The 26,710-nt window shown below is 56.4% G+C and overlaps 3 protein-coding genes across 4 annotated transcripts in view; 2 read left to right on the top strand and 1 right to left on the bottom strand.

The window, feature by feature from the left end:
• The window catches only part of RTN4RL1 (reticulon 4 receptor like 1), a 68,363-nt gene extending 62,833 nt beyond the window's left edge, over nt 1-5,530 (bottom strand). The window contains exon 1 of the mRNA XM_080827361.1: nt 5,109-5,530. Coding sequence (XP_080683487.1) covers nt 5,109-5,121 — 13 coding nt within the window. The 5' untranslated portion in view covers nt 5,122-5,530. The remainder of the gene's footprint in view (nt 1-5,108) is intronic.
• Nucleotides 5,531-9,131: 3,601 nt separating this feature from the next.
• Nucleotides 9,132-19,122, top strand: DPH1 (diphthamide biosynthesis 1). 2 transcript variants are annotated; one of them, XM_080826959.1, is made up of 13 exons: nt 9,132-9,223; nt 10,975-11,127; nt 11,250-11,313; nt 12,961-13,082; nt 13,503-13,660; nt 13,789-13,910; nt 15,425-15,493; nt 15,896-16,052; nt 16,186-16,286; nt 16,813-16,891; nt 17,163-17,303; nt 17,484-17,585; nt 18,279-19,122. In XM_080826959.1, the coding sequence occupies exons 1-12, from the start codon at nt 9,163-9,165 to the stop codon at nt 17,565-17,567; spliced, it is 1,311 nt and encodes a 436-aa protein (XP_080683085.1). In that variant the 5' UTR covers nt 9,132-9,162; the 3' UTR covers nt 17,568-17,585; nt 18,279-19,122. The 2 variants fall into 2 exon arrangements, with proteins under 2 accessions (XP_080683085.1, XP_080683084.1); XM_080826958.1 differs by having other exon boundaries at nt 9,156-9,223; nt 16,183-16,286.
• On the top strand, nt 17,604-19,122 carry OVCA2 (OVCA2 serine hydrolase domain containing). Its single transcript, XM_080826961.1, has 2 exons — nt 17,604-17,940; nt 18,279-19,122. The coding sequence occupies exons 1-2, from the start codon at nt 17,757-17,759 to the stop codon at nt 18,776-18,778; spliced, it is 684 nt and encodes a 227-aa protein (XP_080683087.1). The 5' UTR covers nt 17,604-17,756; the 3' UTR covers nt 18,779-19,122.
• Nucleotides 19,123-26,710: the final 7,588 nt, after the last annotated feature.

Here is a 26,710-nt window from a genome sequence, read left to right as displayed (position 1 = left end):
TGACCTCAAAGGGCAACTGCAGAGATGACATGACATAAGGTAGGTTGTACACTTAGCTTGGCCCATCGGTAATTAATTATAAGCAGGTATTGGTAGTCCACGGACAGTGACTGGCACGAGTGGGTCCTTGCTGCCCCTGTTTCCAGCTAGCTAGCATCCATACCACCTCCTGGTGGGCTCAACCAGGCATGCTCAGAGACGCGACATGGCTTGGCTTTGCCCTAGTGATGGACACCAAGTCAGGGTGCCTCCTCTACCCAGTTCAAGGCATCCAAGGAGGTCCCTGCTCTTGGACCCCCAACCTTGGAACTGATGTCTTGCTAGGTGTTGTCCGAGGCCTGGGAAGTCCCTTCACCCTGAAGTCCCTGCCCCACTCCTCTTTCTGACTCACTTCTAGTCAGGGTGGCCTGGCCAGCGCACCCCGAGAAAGAGCTGCTTCCGGCATTCTGCGAGGAGGTCCTGCCTTCTGCCGTCCCTGGAGGCTCTGTTCCCATTTCGCCAGCTATTTTGCTTCCTTGGCCATCTGTTCCCTCCCTGTCATCTCCTCTCTGCTTTCACCTTAACCACTACTTTGCTGCAGATGGTACCAAACAGATCCGTTCTTGACATCCTTCATGATGCCTGCCCCCTCCTTCTCCTCTCCAGCAAGTGAACTTCTGCTCTGTCCTTTTTCAGGCTGTGACTCCAAAGCTTAGAGCTGGATTCACCCCCACAAGCCTCCCTCCTCAGTCCCATCTGCTTTCAACTCAGCCACAGGTCAGGGGACAGACACCTACCCTTTCCCCTGCCTTTTCCTCTTCCTAATGAGACTTTCCCTTTTCAGACTTGGCCAAGAACCTTCTCCTGGTGTCAAGTCCACCGTCTGCTCCACTTAGCTACCTGGTGTTCACAAATAGTGCCCTTGAACCCTGCAGAGGGCTTAGGATCGGTCGGCCTGAGACAGAGACCAGAAACTCCGGCTACCTTCCCGCAGTGCAGGAGCCCGTGTGCCCACGCTGGGAGTTTGGGTCCTGAACGGTTTCTCTGTAGAAGATGGGCCTGAGCAGTGCAGCGAGGACTTGGCCGCATATCGGCATGATGGGAATCGAACCAAAACACATTTGCTATGTGGTCTGAGCTCACAAGGGAAACAATGCACTGCTTGCCTTGCTTTTATTCTGGCCCCCGGTGAGAAAATGTATGTATGGGCTTTATTGGGCAACTCTGCTTCTCTTCTTCTTTTGGTGTGTCCTGGTGCTCCCCTAAAATTCCTGCTCTCAGCTTCTCTCTTCTGGCATAAGAACCAGGAGCTTTGAGGAAAGCAGCAGTCCAGAGGCTCCCAATGAAAGAAGCTATGTTTGGTGACACTGGTCCCACCAGGCTGCATTCTCTGGGTAGGACACAATTAGGCAGGGAAGACTGAAATTTTGTTTCTGCGCTAGGATTTGGGATAAAAAAAGCCTCACATCTCAACCCTCCTGAGCAGGGCTCTTGTACTCCCCCTTTATACACATCTTCTGCAGCAAAAAGAAGAGTGTCTTGGCTGTCCATGGAATATTCCTCCCTTCTCTTCTTCATTGGAGCTAAAGAGGACCATGAAACGGACAGCTCCAAGAGAAGGGGCCTGTTGTCACCTGGCCACCTGAAGACTCTCAGGTCACCTAGGGAACCTCTGGATTCAAATCCACCAAGCACTGATGACCCCATGGTCCCCTCCTCCCGCTGACTCCCCTTCACACAAAGGAGACCCACTCCAACCACCAGGCCAGCCCATCTGGCTATGGAAACCAAAAGAACAAAAATGCTTCTTACTGGATTGCAGGCCTTAATCTAGCTCTTGCTGAATTATTCAGGGATGGCATTAACTTATAAATGAGTGTGTTTGACTGATTTTGTGGTTGATGTACAGATAAATTCTAATGAAAGACAGCTACAAGATTTTAAATTATTAATTAGACTGCCACTTAACAAAGCCTATTTGGCACTCTATTTCCTTGCTTAACAAGACAAAAACTTTAAGGACAGGTTCAGTATTAGCCCAGAGGCTGTTGATTTTCATTCTGTTTTTATAGCTGTAAAATTGAAAACCATAGATCCTGACCTTAAGCAGGCCACTTCTGGCGAAGCAAAATCCCCAACAGGCTGCCCTTTCTTCTTGGATGGTGCTGGGGGGCTCCAGGCCTGGCTTGCCCTGCCTACCTCTCATCTGTGACCAGAGGCTTGCTTTTTATATCCCTGGTTCTGCCAGGGTAGGCCAGAAGATGGAAAAGAGGGCAGGCAGCTGCTGAAGCCTTCAGCTCCCAGCACTGTCAGCAGCAGGATCCACTGAGGGCTCAGGCTGTTCTGGTTCACAGAGGTGCGGCTGTGGCCGGTAGAGTCCTTTCATTAAGAGACACAAGGCAGCACCCCTCCCCTCCAATTCCTAAAACATCCTGCCAGGGGACAGCACCCAGCTTGCTGTAACAGGACAACCAGAAATCAGAGCGATGACCCTCATGATCACAGCCTACACTCACCTTGCCCAGACCACTGAGCCTCCTCACTCCACAAAGCACTCCATTGTCAAGACCATGAGCCCAGCCCTTTGCAGAGAAGTTAGAGGGTTTTTCTCTTCCACCTTACCCCCAGGATCTCGGGATGGCTGCTCTTTTTTCAAATCCAAATCGAGACTATGAAACTCCCTCAGGTCCAGGAGTCCACTCAGGGCTCTGCAGCTGATGGGCAGGGAAACTGCAATGACCATCTGAACCCATCCCTATAACATTGTTTTGCTCGGAGCTTTTAGGAACAATTTGGGAAACAGAAACTTCAATGGCCACCTCCCTTGGCATGAGCCTTGGACATACTTTTGGCTTTGAGCACACACCTAGAATCCACACAGAGTATTTGAGTGTCCTATATATGTGTGTAAAAGAAACAAGTCCTACAGATCAGGGCCAGGGGCTGAGAGAGAAGAATGTCCAGCAAAGGAGCAAAAATAAAGTCCTTTGTCCACACAATGTCCCAGCAGCAGGCTGTAGGCCACTGGAGCTCAGCCTAGCCCAGCAAAGGGCTTTTCTGCTCTGTTTTCCTCTGGCCAATCCAAGTGGTGAACCCCCATGACTGCCAAACCTCCAGTAGCCACCTCTTAAAACAGGGTATGTGAATCTCCTCCACCGGCAGAGGCCCCCAGAATGCACTGGGCTCATCCCGGGTTGGGTCTCTGTCTAGTGAGGATGGGAGAGAAAGGCTCCTGGAGTCTCCCTGGGCACTTAAGTCATGTAAATAAAGTACCTGGGCTGTTCTCTGGCTCATTTTTAACTATAAACTGCCAAAAGACAAGAGACCAAAAGGGAAATGGGATGTCAATTCCCTTCTATTATCTCCATCCCAGACCCAGCAACCCAGCCATGGTGGCCTCTTAAAACTGCCTAGGAACCCTTAGGCACCAGGGCAAGTGTGCACACTCCAGGCCCAAGCTTCTCAGACCTGGGCCTCAGCTCAGTTTTGTAAAGATCACCCTCTGTGTGCAGGCACTGACCACCACGGCTAGCTGCTGAAAGCCTTTAAGTCCCATTCTGCAGGGAAAAAGAACCGGGGTGTATCAGTGAAGAGGTTTCTCCAACCAGTCAGAGAGACTTTTCCCCACACCACAGGAAAAGGTAGGCAGCGTCCCCGCCCCCCCGCCCCCCCCCCCGCCTCCCCGCCCTTCCCCGACCCACGTGGAAGACACAAGTCACACACAAGTTTGTGGCTATTGACACGACGGAGCAACCGAGGCTCCCCGGTAGGCCTGAGCCAGCCGGGACCACCACACAGCCTTTACTGCTTCCAGAGAAGGCGTGGTTTCTTCCCCCATCTGTCCCACCTGCTTGTGGGGTCTTTCCCCTGACCCCCACATCTGCTCCTCTCTGCCCATCTTGAGGCTTCGCTTCCCATTCTTCCGCCACCTCCCCCTGCCCGTTTTCTCCTTCCCCATCCTACTGTGAGGTCAGAATCCTGTGCTTACGACACCTCGGTCTGTTGCCATGGAAACAGGGGCGGATTAAGGCAGGAGCGCGGAGCGCAGGGATCAGGGCCCTTAGCTACCTGAGCTCCCGCCTTAGCCGGCTCCCGCAGGGCCCGGGCAGCCAGACGCAGCCGCCGCGGCTTGCCGGCCACCCGGCCCGGCCCAGAAACGATAGGGTCCCGACGGAGCGCCGCAGCTCGCCCAGACCAGGGAGGGGAGGGAGGCAGACGCAGAGGCCGGGGCAGCTGGAGACCGGGTTTGCGGGCTCCCGGCGTGGTCACCTGCCCTCCCTGGGCCCCGGGGACAGCTCCCCGCGCGGCAGCCACGTGGGGGCGCGGCGGGACTTCCCCAGCACCCGCGCCAACTTTGCAGCGCTCTGCAATGAGCCGGGCTGCGGGGGGAAGGGGGACAGGGGTAGGGTGGTTGTGGTTAGGTGGTCGCGGGGCCAGCTCTCCTCAAGTTGAGCCTGGCACCTGCCGCGCACGGAGCGGGTACGGCCCCCGCCTTCCCATCTCGCTGCTCCAGGCATAAGGAAAGTTTGAAGAACAGGACGGCAGGCGCTAGCCACCTCCCCTGGGCTGCTGGGTGCCCAGAGCCCGTCCCTGAGGACCAAAGCAGGACTGCAGGGAAGGTGCCCACGTCCCGGCCCCGCCTGAGAAGCGAGGGCGCGCAGTGAGCGCCCGGGCGGCGCGGTGACTGACCGCTGGCCGCCCTGGAGCGCGGGCCGCACCCGGCCCCGCCAAAGCGGCAGAACTGGCAGCATGTGCCCACGCAGCGGAAGGAGCCTGCGATTGCAAAACTTTGTAATGGCAAAGCAAAGGTCCCATAAGGCCGGCTTCCCTTCCATCATGGGCAGCTCACAGTGGTCTCGAAATGACCTCGCCGAGCCAGATCCCTAGGCCTGGCCGCTTGATCCATGGCGCAAATCCCGTGTCTCGCAACCGGCCACCGACAGGGGCTGAGCTCCAGCAGCAAACCCTCCGCAGGTGCGTCCCCGCAAAGCCCGCCAGCCCGCCAGCCCGCCAGCCGCTGCTTCCCGGGCCAGGAGCTTGGGCGCCGGAGAGCGCTCGGGTGGCTCCCGGGCTCGAGGCTCGGCCGCGTGTGCACTGAACTCCAACTTGCCCCTTCGGCTCCAACTCACCTTTTCGAAGCATGTTGGCCGCGGGGCCGCCACTCGGAGGTCGGCCTAGGCGCGCTCCCTGCCGGAGTGCGGATTCAAATCCTTGGGCGCCGGCTACAGCTAATCCGAGCGCGTCGAGGCGGGGGCAAGCCGGGGATCCGCTTGTGCCAGGCAGCCCGGCCCCTCAGGGGCATGGTGAGCCCGAGCCCAGCGCCGAGGGCACCGGCGCCCACTAGCAACCTCGGCGCTGCCTGGCAGCCCGGCGCGCTCGTTCAGCCCCGGGACAAGCGGCTTGCTCCGCGGAGCCGGCGGCCTGCTTCTGCAGCCCCGAGCTCTTTTCAGGCGGTTTTGAGGGGGGACGCCGCCCCCCGGCCGCCCGGCCGCCGGGCCGCGGCCCCCTCCTCTCCGCCCCCTCGGGCCGCAGCCGCCGCGGCTGCTGCAAAACGGCGCTCGCACGCACCGCCGAGCTCCGAGGAAAGCGCCCGGCGCGCGTTTGCAGGACCCAGGGATCGGCGGAGCGGGGCGCCTCCCTTCCTCCCCCCACCCCCCGGCTTCCCCCACCTTTTCTCCTCCCTTCCTCCCTCCCTCGCTCGCTAGCTCCCTCCCTCTCGCTCCGCTCCCCGCCCCCGCTCATGGAGCGCCTCCCATACAAAATTTATGAAAGTGCTCTCAGCTCGCGGTGCCGAGGGCCGTCCTATTCCCAGGGCAGCGGCGCTCAGCCGCGTGGCGCCGCCTCCCAAGGTGTTTTCGCTGCGCCCGCCCCTAGGGACGATCCTCGGCCCGCGTCGGTCCAAGTACCTGCCCCAGGCCCTGGGCGGCCGTCGGGCTACTCGAAAGCCCCTTCTCGGCCCCGCGGGCTTCCCGGAGCTCGCGCCCGCAGCCCAACCCCCGTCTGCTCGCCCTTCGCGGCTGGAGGTCACTGAGAGAGGCGGCTGGAAGCGTGCGCTCTGCCCACCGGCTGGGACGGGAGGACTGCCACCCAGAGACCCCATCACAAGTCTGCACCCCTGCCCATATCCTCTCTAGGCGACTCCGCTTCCTTCTTGGAGGCTCGACGGCTCCTCCCCGCCCAGGACAGCTCCGGGAAACCCAGCCGCCTCGCATCCCGCGTCCCAGAATACTATTCTTTTGGGGGGGTAGGTGTGGCGCGCCCCCCGACTGGTCTAGTCCACGCAGCAAGCATTCAGGGAGGCCCTGTTCCAAATTCTAGAGTGAGGAAGGGACCAGTGTGGGGCTCAGGTGGGCTACCCCCGCCTAGGGGGGTGTCCCCGATCTCCTTCAGTCTACACCGACCCCGCCCGGGGCTTCCAGGAAAATGGAGGAGGCACCGCCTAGAAAGCAGGTCCCGCAGGGGGCCAGTTGGGCTGGGCAGAAAAGGTTCAGGTCAGGCGAGATCCTGGGTGGAGGCGGCACCCCCTACTGGCCTGGAATAAGAGGGGTCCTGGGAAAGGAAGAAGAGGGGGCTAAGTCACTCATTCAACGTGCATTTACTGAGGGTCAATTCGTGGGGCATTGCTATTCCTAGGGATTCAGCCAGTGAAAAAGACAAGGTCTCTGCATTCAATGGCACCAAGGCTCTGGGTTTCTGCTAACTACATAGGTATGTAACTACAAGAGCTTAGGGCATAGCTGGGGAAGAAAGACCCACAAGGCATCTTAGAATGTGACAGGAGGAGAAAGAAAGTGTTGGGGGGCTCTGTGAGGGGGGTGAAGGTGAAGGATGATCAAGGAAGCCTTCATCAAAGGGATGCCATTTAGGTTGGGGCTTGAGGGCTGAGTTATCAGTCTGAGAAGGAAAAAGGGCATTCCAGGCAGGAGAAAAGGTGCAAATGCTTGAAGGTGAAAAAGTAACCTTGTTCTGACGATTAAGAAGATTGGTCCATCTTGGGATGGAACTGGAGGTGGGGTATTCTCTCTCTTAGCCTTGACCAGCTGTAGGGCTGGACTTGGCCCCACACCCTGCCAGGCATTAAAGCTGGTCTCAAGGCCCTGGGCTCTCCGTGAGCGAACTGAGGCCCAGTGAGGTTGAACAACTTGCTCCATGTCATAAAGCAGGTCAGTGCCAAAGTGTAGGCCTTAATCGGGGTCTGCTAATCCTCCTTCCAGCCCCCTGAGCTGCCTCCCCATGACCCCCCTGCCCCACAAACTCCAGCATCTCAGACGAAGTTGGCTGGGGCTGGGCATGAGTGTGAGAAGCACAGTTATTTCGGGCCTCAGGAGGGCTGGGCGCTGCTTTGGAGTCCAGCCAGGGGGTGGGGGTGACTAGAGGCGGGTGTTGTGGCATAATGTGGGGGTGCACTGTGCCCGCCTTCTTGTCAGGCAGTAATTACTCAGCCTGCTGAGTAACTCAGGCAGGGAGACCCCCCACCAACAGATGGAGGTGTTCTCGACCCAAGCTGAAGGACAGCCCCCAATGTCCTTCACTGCAGTTATCTTAGGGGACATGCTCACATCTGTCCTTGATGTCTAGTTCCCCTAGACATCACCTGGTTTCCTAATGGGTGCTAGGGCAGCTCATTCAGCACAAGAGGCTGTGGGGCAATGTTGTAAGAGGGTGAGGGCCTTCAATCATCCACAGGCCCCATTCTGCCCAGAGAAAGGCTCCAAGGGTTGCGGGACATGCTAGGGAAATGCCACTGCTCTTCTGGAGTCAATCTCCCCCCCTCCCACCCCCATGGATCTCACAGCTGCAGCCAGAGTCAAAGCTGTCCACGGGCTGGGGCTTAGTGTCCTAAAGGGGGAGGAGCTGGACTCAGGGGATCCCTGGAATTGAGATCTTGCACCTTGGGAGTCCAAAGAACCCAGGGGAGATGGGAAGTCCATGCTGAGCTCTTATCAAGGCAAGAGGGGTATTCCTGGGACCCATATTGGCCACAGCCCTGTCCAAAGCTATGACTGTCCTAAGAGTATCAGTTAGTGGCCTGGGGGGCAGAGCACTGACCCCTTCTGGTCCTCCCCTTGGCTGCTCACTCTCAGCCAGCCCATACATCCTTTCTCTCTGGGCAGCCGCCCAGGCAGGCTTGTCCCTGGCTGCTTGTTTTTCACTTCTCCCTGTACCTTAATTAGGAGTTTCCAAGCAAGGAGGGCCTCCAGGGGAGCCCCAGGCCACAGAGCTACCTTAAAGGGCCAGCTGTGCTCACATCACCACCTCTGAGAGAGGAAGGTGGTGCCAGAGGGCTGGATGGGCAAACAGCCCTGGGGGACTATTGCTGTATGGGGCAGACCTTGCTAAGGGCCAGTCCTGCAGGTACTCTGATCTTCCAAAGGTCAAGGCCATCTCACTGGCTGCTTATGCCTTCCCTTTGGGATCTCAGGAGCCCAGGCCTGATTAAGAGAAAGACTATCTAGACCTGAGAGGCAGCCGAGGCAGGGAAAAGGGTAGATTGGTTTAGGCAACTGGATTCCTTGGACTGCTCCCCCTACCCCCACGCTCTGCCCCAGGAAAGCACCCTCAGGCTGGGGCTTTCCCTTGGTAGCAGTTTTTCACATGGGAAACCTTCCAGCATTTTGCACTGTTGGTCCTAAAGGTAGGGCACTCTGGCGCTCCGAAAACCCCAGGACTCAGCTTGTAGCTGGGCTGATGGGAGCTCAGTTCTGTCTTGTTTGGGCAGTGGGGTCCTCTGAGGTACGGAATTTGGCTCTACCTACACGGCCTCCCCTGCTTACCAGGAGGGGAGACTGAGAAAGGACCAAAAGGGATACGGGGCGGTGGCGGGGGTGGTGTCCCATTCACAAGACTTGGCCCACAGAATTCGGGCAGGGAGTCGGCAAATAGGGGAGCACTGGTCCGGGAGTGCCAGGTCTGGAAAACCGGGAGCGGAGAAGACTGGATCGTCGAGAGAGTGCAACTGCTATTGGTACTGGACTGCTAGGGGCGGCGGAGAGCCCTGTCCCTGCGGGGTGGGGGGGTCGGGGGAGGGGGGGGAACGCGGTAGCCCCGCCCCTACCGTCTCCTTCCTGGTCCCCGCCCAGCAAATCCCCGCCCCTCGCCAGCGACCGGCGGTCGATCGCAAGGTCTGAGTTCTCGGCGTTCTTCTAGCGCTGCCTTTTTGGTCTCCACGTGGACAGGCCAGTGATGGCGGCGCTGGCGGAGTCAGTGGCGGCGGAGCCGGGCAGCCGAAACGGCACTGGTAGAGGTGGGTGCTACTACGCTGCGGCCTCCGGACCTCGCATCGCGAGTCAGGGCTCCCAAGTCAGGGACAGCACCTTCCCCCGCTAACGGCGGCGGCCTTTCTCCTCCAGACCCGGAGGGCCCCGCCGTCTCTCGCTCCGGCGGCTTTCGCTGGAGCCCAGAGGGACCAGTCTTCCTTTTGCAGCCTTAGGGCGCGATCCGGAGCGGCTCTTCCTAGGAGCTTGTAATCCTCAAGCCGGAAACGCTGCCCCCGCCCTTGCCTTGGCTGGTACGGGAGGACTCACGGATAAAGCGGACCCGATGGGAGAGGAAAGAGCCAGGCGCGCTGCAGCGGCCATTCCACAAGTGGGCCCTCGGGGAATGCCTCCAGGAAAGAGGCACAGGGTTTCATTCACCCGGCACTTAACTGAGTGCTCACTGACTGCCAGGCCTCTGCTGGGTGCAGGGACTACACAACAGCCTTGCCCTCAGGGATCTCGTCTACCCGGGAATACTGATGTAAACATAAGGATCACAGACACGTGATAAAGGAGGAGGCGCCTACTAGTCTCGAGGACAAATCGAGCTACTAAAACCAGCAGCTCCCACATCCCAACGACCACAGGGGACCTGCCCTGTCAGAGGAGCTTCTGTGAGGGGCCCAGGGTTCTGGGCTGTTTGTCCCAAGGTCTTTGAAACAAATGAACAAAAACTATGGCCGTGGTAACACTCAAATATGGTTTCATCATCAACCATCATCAACTACCATCATCTGTCCACAGGCAGAGGGTGAAGGGTTATGTCTGGGAGGATCCCTCCCATAGTAGTAAAGGGCCCTAGCAGAAGTTCTGGCACAAAGTGCAGGTTCAATAAATATTTGTTCAATAAATTAATTTCTTGTTTCCTTATCACATTCCCAAACTCTCTGGTTCCTGAAGAGTTAATAGGGTTGAGCTAAGCTGAATTGTGGGGAATAGGAAGCAAATTAAGAGTTGCAGCTTTGCTAATGGCTACAGTGTTTTCTCCTTTAATCAGGTTGTAATCTGTATTCCTGCGTTTGCCCGTGCTAGACTACTAGCCCCTAAAGGGTAGGGTCACTTCTCTATCCTTACCTGTTTGCCTGCAGTCCTAACTAGAGTGTGTTCTTTTATTTTTCTGGGGGTGGAACATTGAGACTAAGGAAGCTGTTAGTCAGTTAAATGTTTGGTTTTTATTTCCCTTTTAAACGAGGAGAGGGAAGAGTGTAGGGATTCACCACTGTAGACAGAGTCAGTGGGACTTGAGTAAAGAGGGCAGTCTTTTAAGTCAGTACTTAATAAGTTTGCTTATAGACTGCATATCTAGGACCTCAGAACTTCAAAGTGTTCTCAGGGACTTGGGTGAGGGGTTGGGCGCAGGGGAGGATATTTTCCCAGACTTCTAGGCTCTTGGGTTTTCTTCAGAGTTGTTCTTTACCAAGGAGCCATTGTTTGGATTCAGTTCAGTCTCCTGGTGTTATCTCTGTTCTCCCAAAGGTAAGGGATGGGGTATACCTCACTCATGGGCTCAAATCTTTGATTCCCAGTAATCTCTCAACATGGAAACTAATTATGCAGATCTCTTTCAGGCTTAATGGGTTGTCTTTCCAGCTTCAGAATGAACTCAGTGAGGAAAAAAGCTGGGCCAGCCCCCTTGGCATCTGGGATCTGGGCCTGAAACTTGGGTGGTGTTAAGGACTTAACTGGGTCTGGTTCTCTTTTAGGCCAGGTGCGAACTCAGTCCTTTCATTTGTCCTAGGTCGAGCCCCTAGGGGCCGCTTGGCCAATCAGATCCCCCCTGAGATCCTGAACAACCCCCAGCTGCAGGCAGCCATTGAAGTCCTGCCTTCCAACTATAACTTTGAGATTCCCAAGACCATCTGGAGGATTCAGCAGGCCCAGGCCAAAAAGGGTGAGCCCCCAAGTTTTGAGATGGGATAGGGGTGGAGAGGTTGCCTGGCTCTGTCAGGGACAGTATCCCCATCCCAGGATTTTCCTAGACCTCTGCTCTCATGTCTTCGCTTTGTCTTTCAGTGGCCTTGCAAATGCCTGAGGGCCTTCTCCTCTTTGCCTGCACCATTGTGGATATCTTGGAAAGGTGAGGCTCGGGGCACTGGAGAAGAAGCTAAGCCAAGACCTTCCCCATGCCCATTATATCTCTTCCTGTTGACATTTTTTCCTTCTGGACCTTGGCCTTACCCTGCCCCCTCCCACAACCATACATGCACAAAGGGAAAAAGTCAAAACTAAACTCCCAGCCTGCTGAGATCCCAGCCTGTCTGGCTTGGCTTGTCTGTATAAATCTCCTTTTCCCTAAAATATTAAAGTGAGGGAGGGGGTGCAGCAGGGGAGTGGGGAGATGAGTTGTTTCCAGTATCTTCAAAGCAGATGATGGGGCCTGAGGAGGAACTTAAGAATCCTCAGAGCTGACCTGGAATGAGCTGTGTTGTCAGCATCAGGTCTAGCCAAGGGGAACCTTTTTCTCCTACACATTTGGGGGAGTAGGGCAAGGAGGGGCTTGGTGGGAGAGAAGTATCTAGGAGATGGTATTCAGTTCCTCTCCCCCCTCTATCTAAGTTTCTTCATTACAATGAGCCATCCTGGGGCTGGGGGTGGGGAGTTCTCAGCCATCTGGAACCAGCACAAGAACAGGGAGGGGGAATGGGGAAAGGGGAGGTCATCTCGTAATGGGAACCTCCCACTTCCCTGCTGCTGCCCTCCCCCACTCCGCTTCTCATCCACTGCCACAGACTCACTTCCCAGCTCCCACCCTCTTGCCCCTTGGGGATGCTCTCTGGGGCTCAGGCCAATTTGCATACATTTTAATCTATAAAAAATTAAGTGTTCTGGCTGACTCAGACGCCTGGGCTGCATTTTAAGGAGTTGAATAATCTGCTTCTGTGCACAGACTGATTTGGGGAAGGGGGAGGAGGAGGGGCTGCTGACTGACAGCAGCTCAGCTTTCCCCAGCACACCTCCAGGAGAAAGATGGGGAGACCCTAGTTGCCAAGCCAGGCCCTGTGGCCCAGGGGTGCATCTCAAGGAAGAGCTGGTCCTCTAGCACCATGCCCCTGGTGAATTTGGGGAGTGCGGGGTCTTCCCCACCCACCCCTGTCCCCCAGTGATTCAGGCCTGGCAGCAGATCCTATGGCAATGTGTTGGCCAGAGCCCACTCTTTCTGACGCATGAGGTGTGTGGGTGGTGCCATGTGCTATGGGGGAGCTGTTCGTGGGTCCCCCCCACCCTGGGTGCAGAGGGCCCTAACTAAGGGTGGGGAGGTAGCAGGGGGTCTGGGTGACAGGGAGGCTGTGTGTATCCCTACATGCGTACCCACGCACGCCGCCACGTCAAAGCATGGGAGTGGGCGCCTCTGCATGTGTGTGCATGCTTCTTGCTCTGGGTGGGACAAGCCGGGGTGTCAGAGCCCCCGTATCGGACCCTGTGTCTGCCCAGCTGAGGGGTGGAGGTCCTTCTTGAAGTCTGGGCTTGGATGGAGGAACCTGGGTGCTACAGAGACCGTCCTCATACCGCTCCAGTTCCAGGAGCTGCTGCCAGGACCGGGGGATGTGGCAGCTGGGTCCCTCCTACTCTTGTTGGCAGAAGTGGCAGCTGCCAGCCCCAGTGATTGCAGGGCGTAGGGAGAGGAGCTGGGCGCTGAGATATCCCCACAGGGGTAGGTCTCTCTCCCACCTCACCCTGGTGTCACCATCTCGTTGTCCCCCTTCCCGTTCCCTCACCTCCACAGGTTCACAGAGGCCAAAGTGATGGTGATGGGCGATGTGACATATGGGGCTTGCTGTGTGGATGACTTTACCGCCAGGGCCCTGGGAGCTGACTTCCTGGTGCACTATGGCCACAGCTGCCTGGGTATGATGGGCGGGGATCCTGGTGAGGAGGCAGGGAGGCAGGACTTCGTGCTAATTCCCCCATCACGGTGCCTTCTTGTCCTGCGTGCAGGCAGGAGGTCCCTCCCAGTTTCTGGGATGGCTTTGGCCTTCCTGCTCTGCAGGTGGATCTTTCCTTTGGGTTTGGTTGCCTTGGAAACAACGTTGCTGTCCCAGATGTGGGTGTTTGAAAGGCTGTTGGTGGTAGAGCAGTCTGGGCCCCCGGCCGAGGGGTGGAAAAGGAGCTTCTAAGGGAACCTATCACTGTGCCCCCCCCCCCACTCACTCCTCGTATCCCTAGGCTAAAGCCACTGGTCCTGGCTGCTCAGAGACCTTGGCCCAGGCAGGCCCCCTGCACCTCTGGCCTTCCAAAACAGTCTCCTGAATTCTTGTCTCTTCCTAGTTCCAATGGACACCTCGGCCCGAGACTTCCGGGTACTGTATGTCTTTGTGGACATCCGGATAGATACTACCCACCTCCTGGATTCTATCCGCCTCACCTTTCCCCCAGCCACTTCCCTTGCCCTGGTCAGCACCATTCAATTTGTGTCGACTTTGCAGGTAAGTGAACAGATAGGCAGCCAGCCTCCGAACTCTTCCTGGGGCCCATGTTAGGTCCTCCGGCTGGTCCTCTGTCCCTGGCTGTCCCTCCTCACCCACTTGCTTCCCTTCCCTCTTCATCCTTCCAGGCCGCTGCCCAGGAGCTGAGAGCTGAGTACCATGTGAGTGTCCCACAGTGCAAGCCCCTGTCCCCTGGGGAGATCCTGGGCTGCACGGCTCCCCAGCTGCCCAGAAAGGTGGAGGCTGTTGTGTAAGTGAAAGATGAGGGGCCAGTTGGAGAGACATAAGAAATGCACCTAGAAGGGATTGGGAGGTTCAATGTGTAGGAAAGGAAGCTGAGTCTCAAGCTCTTTTTTAAGGTCACCCTGCAAAAGGGGGACCGCATAGGGTTGTAAGTGGCCTCTCTCCCTCTCAGGTGCTCTGTCCACCATGTAAGAGGCTATGCCCAGGCTGGGGCAGGAATAAGAGGGCCTCATGGAGTGGGGAGTGGGGGTGAGGGTGGGCTAGAAATGGTGGGAATATAATTGGAGAAGATGGATGGGCACGCCCAGGCTGCAGCCCCGTTAATTTAGCATCCGGACAGCTAACAAGCAGGAGCAGCATGTCTCCTGCCGCCTAATTATTTTAGGTAATGGAAATGCTTAATGTTGTGTGAATGCAGCCAGCCTCAGAGCCGATAGCTCCCCTGGCTGGGACTAGGGAGGGGAGCCCCATTCCTAGCTAATGGCAGGGAGAGCGGGAGGGGCACTCCCCTGACTCAGCCCCGCCTCTGGGGCTGTAGATGCTGGTCCCACAGGGCCTGCTTCTCCCACGCAGGACAGCCCTGCTTCCGAAGGGGCATTGCCCCTCTGCCTGTGCCCACATGATTCTGAGCCTGTAGGTGCCTACCACTGGGGGCTTCAAGGTGTGTGTTGGAGGGAGAGACACCCTGAATGTGGGGCATTCATCACAAAGATTAGTGTGGTCTGCAAGAAGGAACTGCATTCTTGATTGTCCTCTATGCTCTACCTTCTCCGTGGACTGGGAAGCTCCTTTTAGGGACAGGCTTGATAGAGCCTGGTGGTTAAGCCTAGAGACAAGTCCTGGATCTACTGCTTAATAGCTGTGTGACTTTTGGCAAATTCCTTAACATCCCTGAACAGGAGCTGTATCTGTTGTAAAATGGGGATACTCTAGGTACCTCAGAGGACTGTTTGAGGGTCTGAGTGTGAAGTCCTACATGGCAAGTTCTTATTCCGGGCCTTTGTGCACAGAGGACACAAATCCAGTAAACACTAGTTGTTACAACTCAGTAAGAGGACCTGAGAGCCAGTTTGGGGAGAGAGAGCCATTGTAGACCCTGAAACTTCATTTACAGCATCGATGACACGTTGAACCGTATTTGCTGTGTCTGTGTTGAGCTAGGTAAGGAACTGTCCCTCTGTCTCCGAGGTAGGATCTCTAGGACCCTGAGCAGCCTTCCCATGGCCATGGCTGCCCTTTTACCCTTCCCCCAGGAGTCTGGGGTAAGGAGCAGTTTTCAGATTCTGCATTACATAACTAGAAGGGCCTTATTGTCATCCAGTTCAAACTCCTTATTTTGCACATGAGAAAACCAAGGCCTCAGGAGGTGGAATGTTGACTTAGGCCAGTTCCCCCCCACCTCCAACACAGCAGCAGCAGCACATTCAGCCAGGAGCTCAGTCTGGACCTCCAAGCCAGTGCCCACCTTTTCTGCTGCCTCACCGTACCCCACACTTACCATCCTCTGTCTCTCTGCTGCAGATATCTTGGAGACGGCCGTTTCCATCTGGAGTCTGTCATGATTGCCAACCCTGGTGTCCCTGCTTACCGGTATGGGCTGAGCTGGGCTGACCAGCTAGGGAGAGGGTGGGATTTCCCTGCCACTGAAGCCCTCAACTGGCCGAAACTTCCTCATTCCCTGGCCCCTTGACAGCCAGCAGCTCTAAGTATCTGAGGTACTTGGGTCCTGAATCCGGGCGTCAGACCCAGAGCTGCTGCTGCACAGTACCCACCCATCCCCCACTTGGATTCATACCGAGATTCTAAACCCCCCTCCTACTTTTGCTGGCTCCAGCTGTGGGACTGAGCTTTCCAATGACGATCTCTGCTCTCTTCCTAATTATCTGCCTGGAACCTAAAGATTCAGGAGACCAAGGGACTGGGTCAGGGAGCTGTGGGTATAACAGGTACCATGAGTGGCTGTCACCATAACCCTCATAGCTTCTTTTCCAGATATGACCCATACAGCAAAGTCCTATCCAGAGAACACTATGACCACCAGCGCATGCAAGCCAACCGCCAAGAAGCCATAGCCACAGCCCGCTCAGCTAAATCCTGGGGCCTTATCCTGGGCACTTTGGGCCGCCAGGGCAGCCCCAAAATTCTGGAGGTCAGAGGGCTTGGGGTGGCCTCTGGAGGAGGGGACTGACTAGAAACCCAGCTGGGAAAATTAGTAGACTTAAGGGATTTTGACTTGGTTGCTTGACCATGGTGACCTGAGCTTGGCCTCCATCTTCCAGCAGCACCTGGAATCTCGGCTCCAAGCCTTAGGACTTCCCTTCCTGAGGCTATTGCTCTCTGAGATCTTCCCCAGCAAGCTTAACCTACTTCCTGAAGTGGATGTGTAAGTTTCCTCACCTTACCTCTCTAGCGATGACTCTGGCTAAGGAAGCTTCCTTAGATCAGTATCCTGCCCAGCACATATTGAAGGCTGGAGTCAGTGGGGATTGCTTCCGTGAATGTTCATGTTTATAGAGCCCTCATTCAGCAGGGGCTGCTCTTGGCTAGGGGTCTCACCCATTTCAGTTTGGGGGCTCACAGGCAACTGTAACATCACAGTTATTCTTTTGAGGGGTGGTTGGCACCTGCAGTGTACCAGAACTAAACTAAATTTTATTCTGGAGATAAGATCACAGATAAGCTGCCTGGGCCCTGCCCTCAGAGAGCTCGCAGAGGGCTCTCTCAGAGGAAACGAGAAAATCAACAGCTATAGTGTTATTCTGAATGGTAGTACGTGACTGTCTTTAGAATTAATAGTAAGCATTCACTGGGTGTGTTGAGGACAAAGTCATGTTTTTCAGCATGCTGCCCAGGGGAGGACCACCTTCCCCACTCCCACCCTTGGGTCTGACCTGACCTTCCCTTCCCAGGTGGGTGCAGGTAGCATGTCCGCGCCTTTCCATTGATTGGGGCACAGCCTTCCCCAAGCCGCTGCTGACACCCTATGAGGTAACCCTGCGTTTTGAAAATACCTGAGAGAGAGTGGGCTTTGCACCTGGTTCTGTCCAGGGAGGGATCTGCAGTGGGGTGGGCAGCACTTATTACAGCTGACTCATTTCTTAGTTGTGTGGCCTTGGGCAAGTCCCTTAACCTGTCAGAGCCTCACATTTCCTTTCTGTGGTATGGGAACAATAGGACCTCCATAGGCCATCGTGAAGATTGAATTAATTAATCCTGCCCAGAAAAAGTTGGCAATTGTTGTCCGGGTGTCCTCCCCTAGGCAGTGGTGGCTCTGAGGGACATTTCCTGGCAGCAGCCCTACCCTATGGACTTCTATGCCGGCAGCTCCTTGGGGCCATGGACAGTCAACCACGGACGGAACCGGCCCCCCCAGGCCCTGAGCCCGCTGGCATTGGAGAAGGTAGGCCTAGACTTGCAAGCGGGGAGGAGAGAGACCAAAGGCGCGGCCTCGCCTGGCCGCCTCCCTAGCTACGCGAGCCGAGGCCGCCGCCGTGAGGCCGCTACGGGAAATGCACGGGAGTAGGGTGGAGGACGTCGCAAAATGGAGACCCTGAGCAGAGTCTGCCATCCTCCGATGCAGGAGGAGTCCGCGCAGCCCTCTCCAGCCACGGCTTGCGACGGCTGCAGCTGCGGAGACGAAAAGGGAGCAACGAACGCTCGATGAGCCCTTCCTTGGTCTCAGGTATCCGCCCCTGCTTGGGCCGCGCCTTACCACCTCTGGTTGTTACGGGAACACCCCGCTCGCGCAGAGGCCCGCCTTCGGGGTGGGGCTGGCATTTGGTCCCACCCCTCGTGTATTCGATTTCCGCTCGGGGAAAAGCTGCTTCCGGTCCCTGGCGCGTTGCCCGGCAAGATGGCGGCGCGGCCACCGCTGAGGGTGTTAGCCCTGGCCGGCTTCCGGCAGAGCGAGCGGGGCTTCCGCGAGAAGACGGGAGCGCTGAGGAAGGCGCTGCGGGGCCGCGCCGAACTCGTGTGCCTCAGCGGCCCGCACCTGGTCGCGGATGCTGCGGGCCCCGAGGGCGCCGGACGGGACTCCGGTGAGACGGGCCGTGCCCGGGAAATGCACTCTGAGTCTTTTATTTGGCCTCGTTTCCGTAACGCCTTTCAGCATACCCCCCACGCCGCATCCTCACCTCTTCCCTCCCCCTGCCCATACTCTTCATTTCTTCCATCCCAGCCTCCCAGGCCTCCACCATGATGAGGCTTCCCTGCCTTGCCATGCCACTCTGCTCTCCACCTCCTTACCCCCAGATTCTCATCTTCGGCCGCCTCTTTGCTAGTTATCAGCCCCAAACCCTCCCTCCCTCCCGTTTTCATTTCTCACGCCCTAGATACCCGCTTGCCCTAACCCCACCCTTTCCCCATATCGCTGTAGAGCCCTGCCTTCCGGAGGAGCAGCCCCGAGGCTGGTGGTTTTCAGAACAGGAGGCAGACGTTTTCAACGCCCTGAGCCAGCCCACAGTATGCAGAGGTCTGGAGGAAGCCTTGGGAACCGTGGCACAGGCACTGAAGAAACTGGGACCTTTTGATGGGCTCCTTGGTTTCAGCCAGGGGGCCGCGCTGGCAGCTGTTGTGTGTGCCCTTGGCCAAGCTGGCGATCCCCGCTTCCCCTTGCCAAGGTTTATCATCCTGGTATCTGGTTTCTGTCCCCGAGGCCTTGGACTCAAGCAACCCATCCTGCAGTGCCCCTTGTTACTGCCTTCACTACACGTTTTTGGGGACACTGACTGCGTCATCCCCTCTCAGGAAAGTATGCAGCTGGCTGGCCGATTCACCGGAGCTGTCACCCTCACCCACTCTGGTGGCCACTTCATTCCAGCATCTGCAGCCCAGCGTCAGGCCTACCTCAAGTTCTTGGACCAGTTTATAGCATGAAAGATGAACAAATGCCTCTGCCCCTACTTCCCCCACCCCCGCATGACCTCGGGGCAGCCTCTGTAATCCAGTCCTTCCATCCTTTCCCCCCCTCCCCTGGGAGCTCAGCTGCTGTCAGTGTTCCTCATCATCACCAATTAAGAGACAAGTATCAATTCTGAGACTCAGCTTATTGTAACCCCAGCTCTACACTCAAGAAAAAAGGGATCAGAAGGCCTTAGCGGAGCTTGGCATCTGCTACTCAAACATGAAAAAGGCCAGTGGACCCCTGGATAAGTGGAGGGTGACATGGGAACGTGGGGGCCGACGCTGCTGTGACTGCTGCGTAATAAAGTGCTGGTGGCAATTTTGAGCATCTTTTTCCTCCTACACACAGGAAAGCCATCTTGTGACAGAAGTCCGGATTCCTGGTATCCACACAGCTTCCAGGGCAGCTCCAAAGAGGGAAGGAAGTGTTTCTAGTTACGAACCCCCAGGACAAGCTCGTGTACCCACGTTTGGTAGAAATCTCAAGTCCCAAGCGGAAGGAAAGGAGGCCTTCGTGGCAGAGTTGGAAGAATTTTGCTTTTGAGAAGTTCTAGGAAGAGATTGCTGGGCAAGGTGCTACCTGGGCTCCACTGAGTTAGGCTTCCTCTGAACCCTGAGGGTTGTGTACTGGTCTTCTGTCGAACTCTGGCTTCTTGAGTGCTCTGCTTTCTCCTCCAGAATTGCTTTAGCCCCTCTGAACTATAAGCTTGGAGGATGGGTTGGTCCTAGACCTTGGGAAGAGGCCCAAGACCACACAGAAGAAACTTTTACAAACCTGCCCTCACCTGCAGAGTTGCTGGGGTTGATGCTGCTTTGTAGCGATCCAGCCAGGGCCTAAGTAGCCTCTCCAGTTTTAGAGATCATTTGTTCCCAGGCACTCTAAAGACTGCCCACTTTAGCTTCTTGCCCTGCTTCCAGTGCCCCCCACCTGTGGCCCACCCTGCTCTCTGATTTCAGCCCTGCCTCTGCAGGATCACGACCTCATTCCTTTTTGGAAGATCCCAGGAGGCCCTGATCTAGCCCTCAAGCATGGTTGTTCCCAGGGAATTTAGGAATTGAGTAGGAATCGGGTTAGGGGATATAGCACAAATACTCCCTCCCATCCTGAGACAGTCAGACTAATATCCTTTAAATTACCCCAAATCCCGAATTCTTCACTAAAGACAGTAGTTGTCTAAGAAAAAAAAGCTGGAGTTACACCGTCCTCCCCCAACAGACCCAGTTTACTGAAATTTAGGACCTTTATAGCAGAAAGTGGGGATGGGAGGATAGTTCCCCCTTGCTACAGTCGGCCTCTGCTTGCTCTTGGTGTTTTAAAGGGATCTTTAAACCTTTGACAAAAGGAGGGGACTCAGAAATGGGCTGAATTACTGCTACAGACCTGTTGAATTTGGCCCGCAGGATTTTAGAAAATACTGGATTTAGTATTTAATATCTTAGGAATTTCACACACAGAAAGATCCCCGGCTTCTCTGGAAATGAGTTCAGAGTGGAATGCAGTGAGTATGCAGTTCAGAGCTCACGTGCCCCCATGGCCATCATAGCCTACCCTCTTTAGCGAGGTCCCAAGAGATGAAAACGATGACAGTTGCTACCACAGCCCTTGCTACTTGGAATTACTGTGAGGATGAAAAGAGAGAGAACAAGATAGAGCAGGGCATGAATTTTAAGCCAGGGCTTAAAGTTAGAAGGATGAGGGTAGAGCAGAACAGTATTAGGGGGAGCAGAAGTGCTCAGTGCTCTGGGTGAGAATTCTCCCTCCCCCACCTCCTGCCTTAAGAATCAGAAAATGTCCAAGCTAGAAGTAAAGAGATCATGTGGTCCACTGCTTCCCAACAAGTGAGATGTCCTCTCCCATCACATCCTCCAGGAACAACAAAATCTTAGGGGTCATTGCCCCCCACCCCACACACAGATTCTGTGGACCACTTGCATCAGAATCATGTTAAAACTTGACCTACCGAGCCAGTCGCTGGACCGAGGAATCTGCATTTTGGCAAACTCCCTGGACTGGACACTCCCATACAACATGATATTTGAAAACCATTGCCTTAGTAGAATATAAGTCTCTGGTAAACATGTGCTATTTGAAACACACACACACACACACACACACACACACACACACACACACACACACACGGGATTCTCATGCGCTCCACTAGGGAGGGGGAGAAAGCTCTCCAATTAACCATTCATGTAACATTTTCAATTTGTATCTAAGGGAAATGAGGTCCAGAGGTTAGAAAGAGGAGTACCTTTGGTGGAGCGCTAACTACGCCCGATACTGTGAAAAGCAGAAACTTTAGAGTTGCCCAATTTAATCTCACAATTTCCTGAGGTAGCCACTATTAACTTAATATTACAACTGAGGAAAACAGGCACAGAGGAGTTAAGTAACTTACCCAAAGTTGGATTCAGATCCAGAACTCACGTTACTAACCATTCCTAGTCATTGCTTTCTCTCCTGCAACCTCAGAAGTGCACAGAGGACACCCAGCACTCATGACTGTTGGGCTAGGTGTCCTGTCTGGGTCTCACCTTCCTAATCCATAAAATAGGTTGGGGTTGGGGTGCACTCAATGAGGTTCTAAGATACTAAAAAATTCTCTAAAGTCACTTCTCTGGTTTTCCCCCTCTGACCATCTTCTCCAGATGGGTTCAAACTGCAGACAACTTGGTCCCTTCAGAATATTGCTCCCATTTCTCTTCTCTGCCTCTCACTCCACCTTCGATACCTAAAGCTCTTGAGCGAGAGTAGTCCCTGAGCAAAGAAGCCTCCTCGATAGCCCGAGTCCAAGAGCTTCTGCTCAGAAAGTTGTGCCCCCTTCCCCTGTTCATTCTGCCTAAGTGGCCAGAGCTGGGGTCTCCTCAATGCTACCAGCCCCTCACAAAGATGTAACTAGTAGAATACTTAAGATTGAAATAGCATTCTGCAGTTTTCAAAGGTTTTTACTCACGTGAGCCTATTTGATCCTTACAAGTCAGCCAGAGAGGAATGATTATTATCCCATGTTACACAAGGCTCAGAAACCCAGCCCCTTAAATGATAACCAGTCGGTGATAAGGCCAGGTTGGACCTCCTGCCTCCCAGTGCACTACTCCCATCTGCACACACTACAGTCTTCCCACAGATGTCTGCTGGATTCCAGAATCAAGAACATTTAATCTAAGACCTTGGGGGTCCTTGAGTGGGAGGAAGGAAGCCTGTGGGAATTGATTAGCTGTGAAACCAGCACCAATTGCCTTAAAAGTAGTTTAACAAAGGAGGGGTTATGGAGAGGTAACAAAAAATTGGATTAATGAGAGGCAGGACTGGATTGCATTAACCATTTCCAGGACTGTGCCTAGGGAAGTCCTGCACCCGGTATCCATCAGTCAACCCCTGCACTGGGTGATGGTGGTGGTGGTAGGTGATATAAGTGTGTTTTTGAAAAGGTCGTTGCTCACGTTGCTCACATTGCTCAGCCCCTCTCATATTCACTTTTCCACTTTAGAACTAATTTGAGACACTATCTCAAATTAGAATCCAGCACCGATTGAAGTGAGGCTGCTGATATATTCAGACAATGCTTTACTGACCGGGTTAACTTTACAAACACACTGGCTTCCTGAGGGTTGGGGACCTTTCTTATCACCCTACATGGATCAGAGGATGAAAGAGTGGGGAGAAGAGTGAGGGAAGGCTGCATCAGAAAATGGGTTCAAGGATTAGTCACGCTTTCTGCCTGCTCAGCAGAGGGGTTCCCGGAAGAATGCTGTTGTGGCATTTTAGGAAAACTTTGCTCCATCTACTCCCTTCAGTCTGCAGGAGACCTTCAGGTCCCAGTCGCCTCCCTCCCACCGAGGAGATAGAACACAAATCCCAGAACTACCCCTTCTTTTGCCATTCCCTGGCTGCAACCTCGGCCAAGAGGACAGGACGGTCAGACATACTGCCCAGACCGTGCTTCCTTTCCTGTCGTGGTAGACACGCAGCAGTCAGACCCGAGAGTAGTCCGCCCCCCAGCACCGCACCGCCCTCCGCCCCCATAGATACATCGGATCTTGACTCGCCGCCCCCGCTTCCTCCTGCTCCTGATCTCCCATCCGGGGCTGGCAGTGCGCGGCGGGCGCAGTGCGTGGGCGTACTGCGGGGCGACCATGGCTGTAGACTGTTACCTCCGGTTCCCACAGTAACAATCGAAAGCCACGGTTGCCCTGGAGACGCGGGGGCGGGGCGCGCGCTGCTGACGGCACCGTGGCAGCTCCAGTCAGGCAGACGTCAGGACAGCGAGTTGGGGAGGGGGTAGCGGGGGTAGAGCGCGCGATGGGGACCGGGCTCGGGGGCCGTGCGATGTGCGTGTGAGCTGCCGCCCCTCGCAGCCTCTGGTGACCAGGGACCGGACGGGAGGATGGCCGCGCCTGCACTGGATCAGCACCGCGGACAGCGGCGACGCGGAGAGCGCGAGCGGGGCTGAGGGACCCTGGGGAACTGAGGGGCCGGGGGCGCGGCAGGTGGCCGGGTCCGCGGTCCTGGGGCGGGGCCAGGCGTCGGTGGCCGTGACTGGAGACTGTTACTGAGGGCGGCCCGGGCAGTAAGCAGTCTAGAGCCAAGGTGCCGGCGCGCTGCCCGGGCGGGCGGGCGTGCCTCCGTGCCCGCAGCTGGGGGCGCTGCTGCTCTTCCTCCCCCGCGTCTCCCGCCTTTCTCGGCCCCAGCGCTTGCGGACGGGCACGCGGCCCTTGACGTCAAAGCCCTGTGACGTCAAATATGTCCCTGCGGAGAGGCACTTCCGGCGGCGGGGGGGGGCGCTCCGTGGGGGGGCGGGGCAGGCCGGCCGAGGCCCCGCCCCCTCCTAGTCCTGAGAGGACAGCTCCTCGCGCAGAGGCGGGAAGTCGGGGGCGCAAAGGGACCAGCCCGACGGGATGGGATGGGACGGGGATGGGGGTGGGGGTCCCGAGAGAGCCGAGGCTAGGTTGGCGGGCAGGTGGGCGTCTGTCCTTCGCCGGTAGCCCCGCTCAGCCGGCAGGGGCAGCGAGGCTGAGTCACTGCGGTGCGGGGAGGGGGAGGAGGGGGCGCGTCTTCTGGGGCGTCAGCATCTTCGCCCCACTTTCTTGGGAGGATGGCGCAGGAGCCCCAGGAAATGTCGCAGGGACCCTGGGGTCCGTCCTCTGTTCGATGCTCCTCCGAAGTGGCTGCGTCTTCATCCGGGAGCGGGCAAGTGCTGCACGGGATTCTGGATACGCCTCCGGCCCGGCTCCACCAGCTGCGAGGGGATCCTCATCCCCCACCCTGTTCCCATTCCCACCCCTTAGGGGCCAGTCAACCTGCCGTCTGCCGGTCTCCTCATTGCCTTTCCCTCCGTGTCCGTGCATCAGTCCATCTGTAGACCGTCGGTCGGTCAGTCCCACTTACCTGTCGGGCCGCGTCGCGCCGGCTCCCGCTCGCCTCCCGCAGCCCGGCTGGCGCCGCTGCTTTTATAGGCGCGCGTAGTACTCGTGCGGCGGCTCATTCATGCGGCCGCGGCTCCTACACACTGACGCGCTGCCGACGTCAGCAGGGAATTTAGGAAACGGGAAGAGGGGCTATTTATAGTGGCGAGGCGGGGGGTTGGGGGGGACTAAGGCGACGGGGGAGCTGGGAGGGGGAGGAGGGCGCACGGAAGCAGGAACAGGGAGGGGGAGCCCGGGCCCCTGTACCGGTCTACAAAGGGTTAATTTTCCGGAACTGCGGACTGGGGGCCGGCAGGAGGACAGTGCCGGGAGGGCGGACGGGTCCTACACCTTTAAGCACCCTGGGACACCTTGGGGATGCAATCCCACTTCCCGCCGGGCCTTCCGAGGTGCTCAACAGGCAGCCCCCTCTCCCACTCCTCAGTTCCTCGACTCGACGGCTCTGTGACGTCACAAGATGACCTTCGGTGGCGTTACACCACGCATGGCCACTGCAGTGTCATCACCCTGGGGTGGGAGGTACAGGAGAGGAAGCTAGACCTGAGGAGGGGCCTAAAGCAGCATCTAGAGCTGTGGCGTCGGGGAAATGGGGGAAGAAAAGTGGGGGAGCCCAGGGCTCGCAGAAGCTTTGTAGGAGTCTGAGCCTGGGAGGAATGGTGCGCCGGGGTGTTGTGTGTGTGTGCGTGTCCAGGAGGCCTAGGAACCAGTCAGGAGCTGGAGACCCCAGAAAAGTTGAGAAGAGTGGCTTGCACTCCCTGGATATGAGCAAGGGGTTCCTCTATGGAGGAGTTGGGGGGGGCGGCAGGAGAGGAGAAAACCTCAGCAAATGGCGAGGATGAGGACAGGTCGGCTGTGCCAGTGTCAGAGCCTGGCACCAAGCAGACCGTGTTCAGTACCCATTTGTGGGTGATAATGAGTGAGAGAGACCAAGGGCTCAGCGGCTTGACAGAGAAGGATCTCTGGAGGATGGAGTGGCAAGACCACTTCCTGGAGGAGTTAGAGTTCCTGGAGGTATGAATTGACAGAAAGGCCCTAAGCCGTGTGGGGCAGAATTCCCCTGAACAAGAGCAGGGAAATGAACGATCCTGGTTCCATCAATTGAGGAGAATTCTAAATGGAGGAGGGTGAATGTGTTCACAGAGAGAGGAGATGGATTGTGTGTGTATGGGGGGGAGGTAGAGGTCAGGAGCAGGTGTTGAGGGAGAACAGTGCCAGGCTAGTAGGGTAGATAGAAACTAGGGAGGGAGGAAAAGATCAAAGATTGAAGAAGAGTGAAGTCTACAGGAAGGCAGCAAGGCTAGCTGCAGGTCTGTGAGACCCTTCCATAGGGATGTAAGGACAGCCTGAGGATAGGGATGGGGCAGTGAGTTAATTCAGGGAGTGGGGATCCGGGGAGAGTGTTGAAAAAAACACAAAAAACAAAACAGACAGTGGGTACAGTGGACACCGTACAAAAGTGAAACTGGGTTGAGGGGCTCCTTGTGGGGCTACGATCTGGTCTCATCAAGAGGATAAAAGATTCCAGCAGAAACGCAGGGGGAGAAGTCCTGAACAACTTTTGGAGTCTATCCTCCAGGAGTCTCACACACACACACACCTCTTTTTCTTTTGCCTCCAGCCTTTGTCCCTGTGGTTCTTTTCTCCTGGACTGCTTTTCTGTGTGGGGAAAGAACTCCTATTCATCCATCAAAACCCAGTTCTAAGAGCACTTCTTCCGAGGAGCCTTTCCACCTTTCTCCAGCACTCCATACAACCTTTTTCCGCTTCAGCGCACAACGCATCCATCCCTCGGCCAAGATGTCGTGGTCCGTTTTCCCTAGAGGCTGGCGCCTCTGAACTCACACGGTTTTCATTCTTGGAAGCTCACTGCAACCCTAGTGAGGAGATCGTGGGTAGACGGAGGAGAGGACTGGGATAAAATGGATCCAGAACATGGAGTAGAAACGGTGAGGACAGGGTCAGGACACGGTGGGAGTCAGAAGGACCGGCGGGGACCAAGAGCCACCACAGGGCTCGAGACCATGAAGATGTCAGCAGAGGAAAGAGAGCCTCTGGGGGGCGCCCGAGACCTTAGTGTCTGACGGGGACTGCGAGTGGACGCGCTGGCGGCTCCTCAATGAGTGACTCAGCTACTACCTCTGGCGGGGGCGTAGGGGTGGAGGACCGCGCGAGGGGCGGCGAGCGCCGCACCCACCCGCCCAGGAGCCCTGCGCGGTTGCTAAGCTCTCCAAGGCCTTAGAGAGACGCGATCTGCGCGAACCTCATCGGTTACTATGGCAACTCTGCGCCCCAGCCTCTCGCGCGCCACGGCTGAGGAAGGCGCAGCCAATCAGAAGCTGCAGGCGTTCTCGGGGACCCACTCCCACCCTCCGACGTGTGGGTAGGGGTCAGGAGGTGCCGGGAGGAGGTGCAGCGTGGGCCGCGGAGACCCGGCACTCACTACAGGCCCGATGCGGCAGCGGGGCCGCGCGG

The sequence above is a fragment of the Martes martes genome (genome assembly GCF_963455335.1).
Source record: "Martes martes genome assembly, chromosome: 16".
Lineage (NCBI taxonomy): Eukaryota > Metazoa > Chordata > Mammalia > Carnivora > Mustelidae > Martes > Martes martes.
This window is presented reverse-complemented; position numbering and strand designations above follow the sequence as displayed.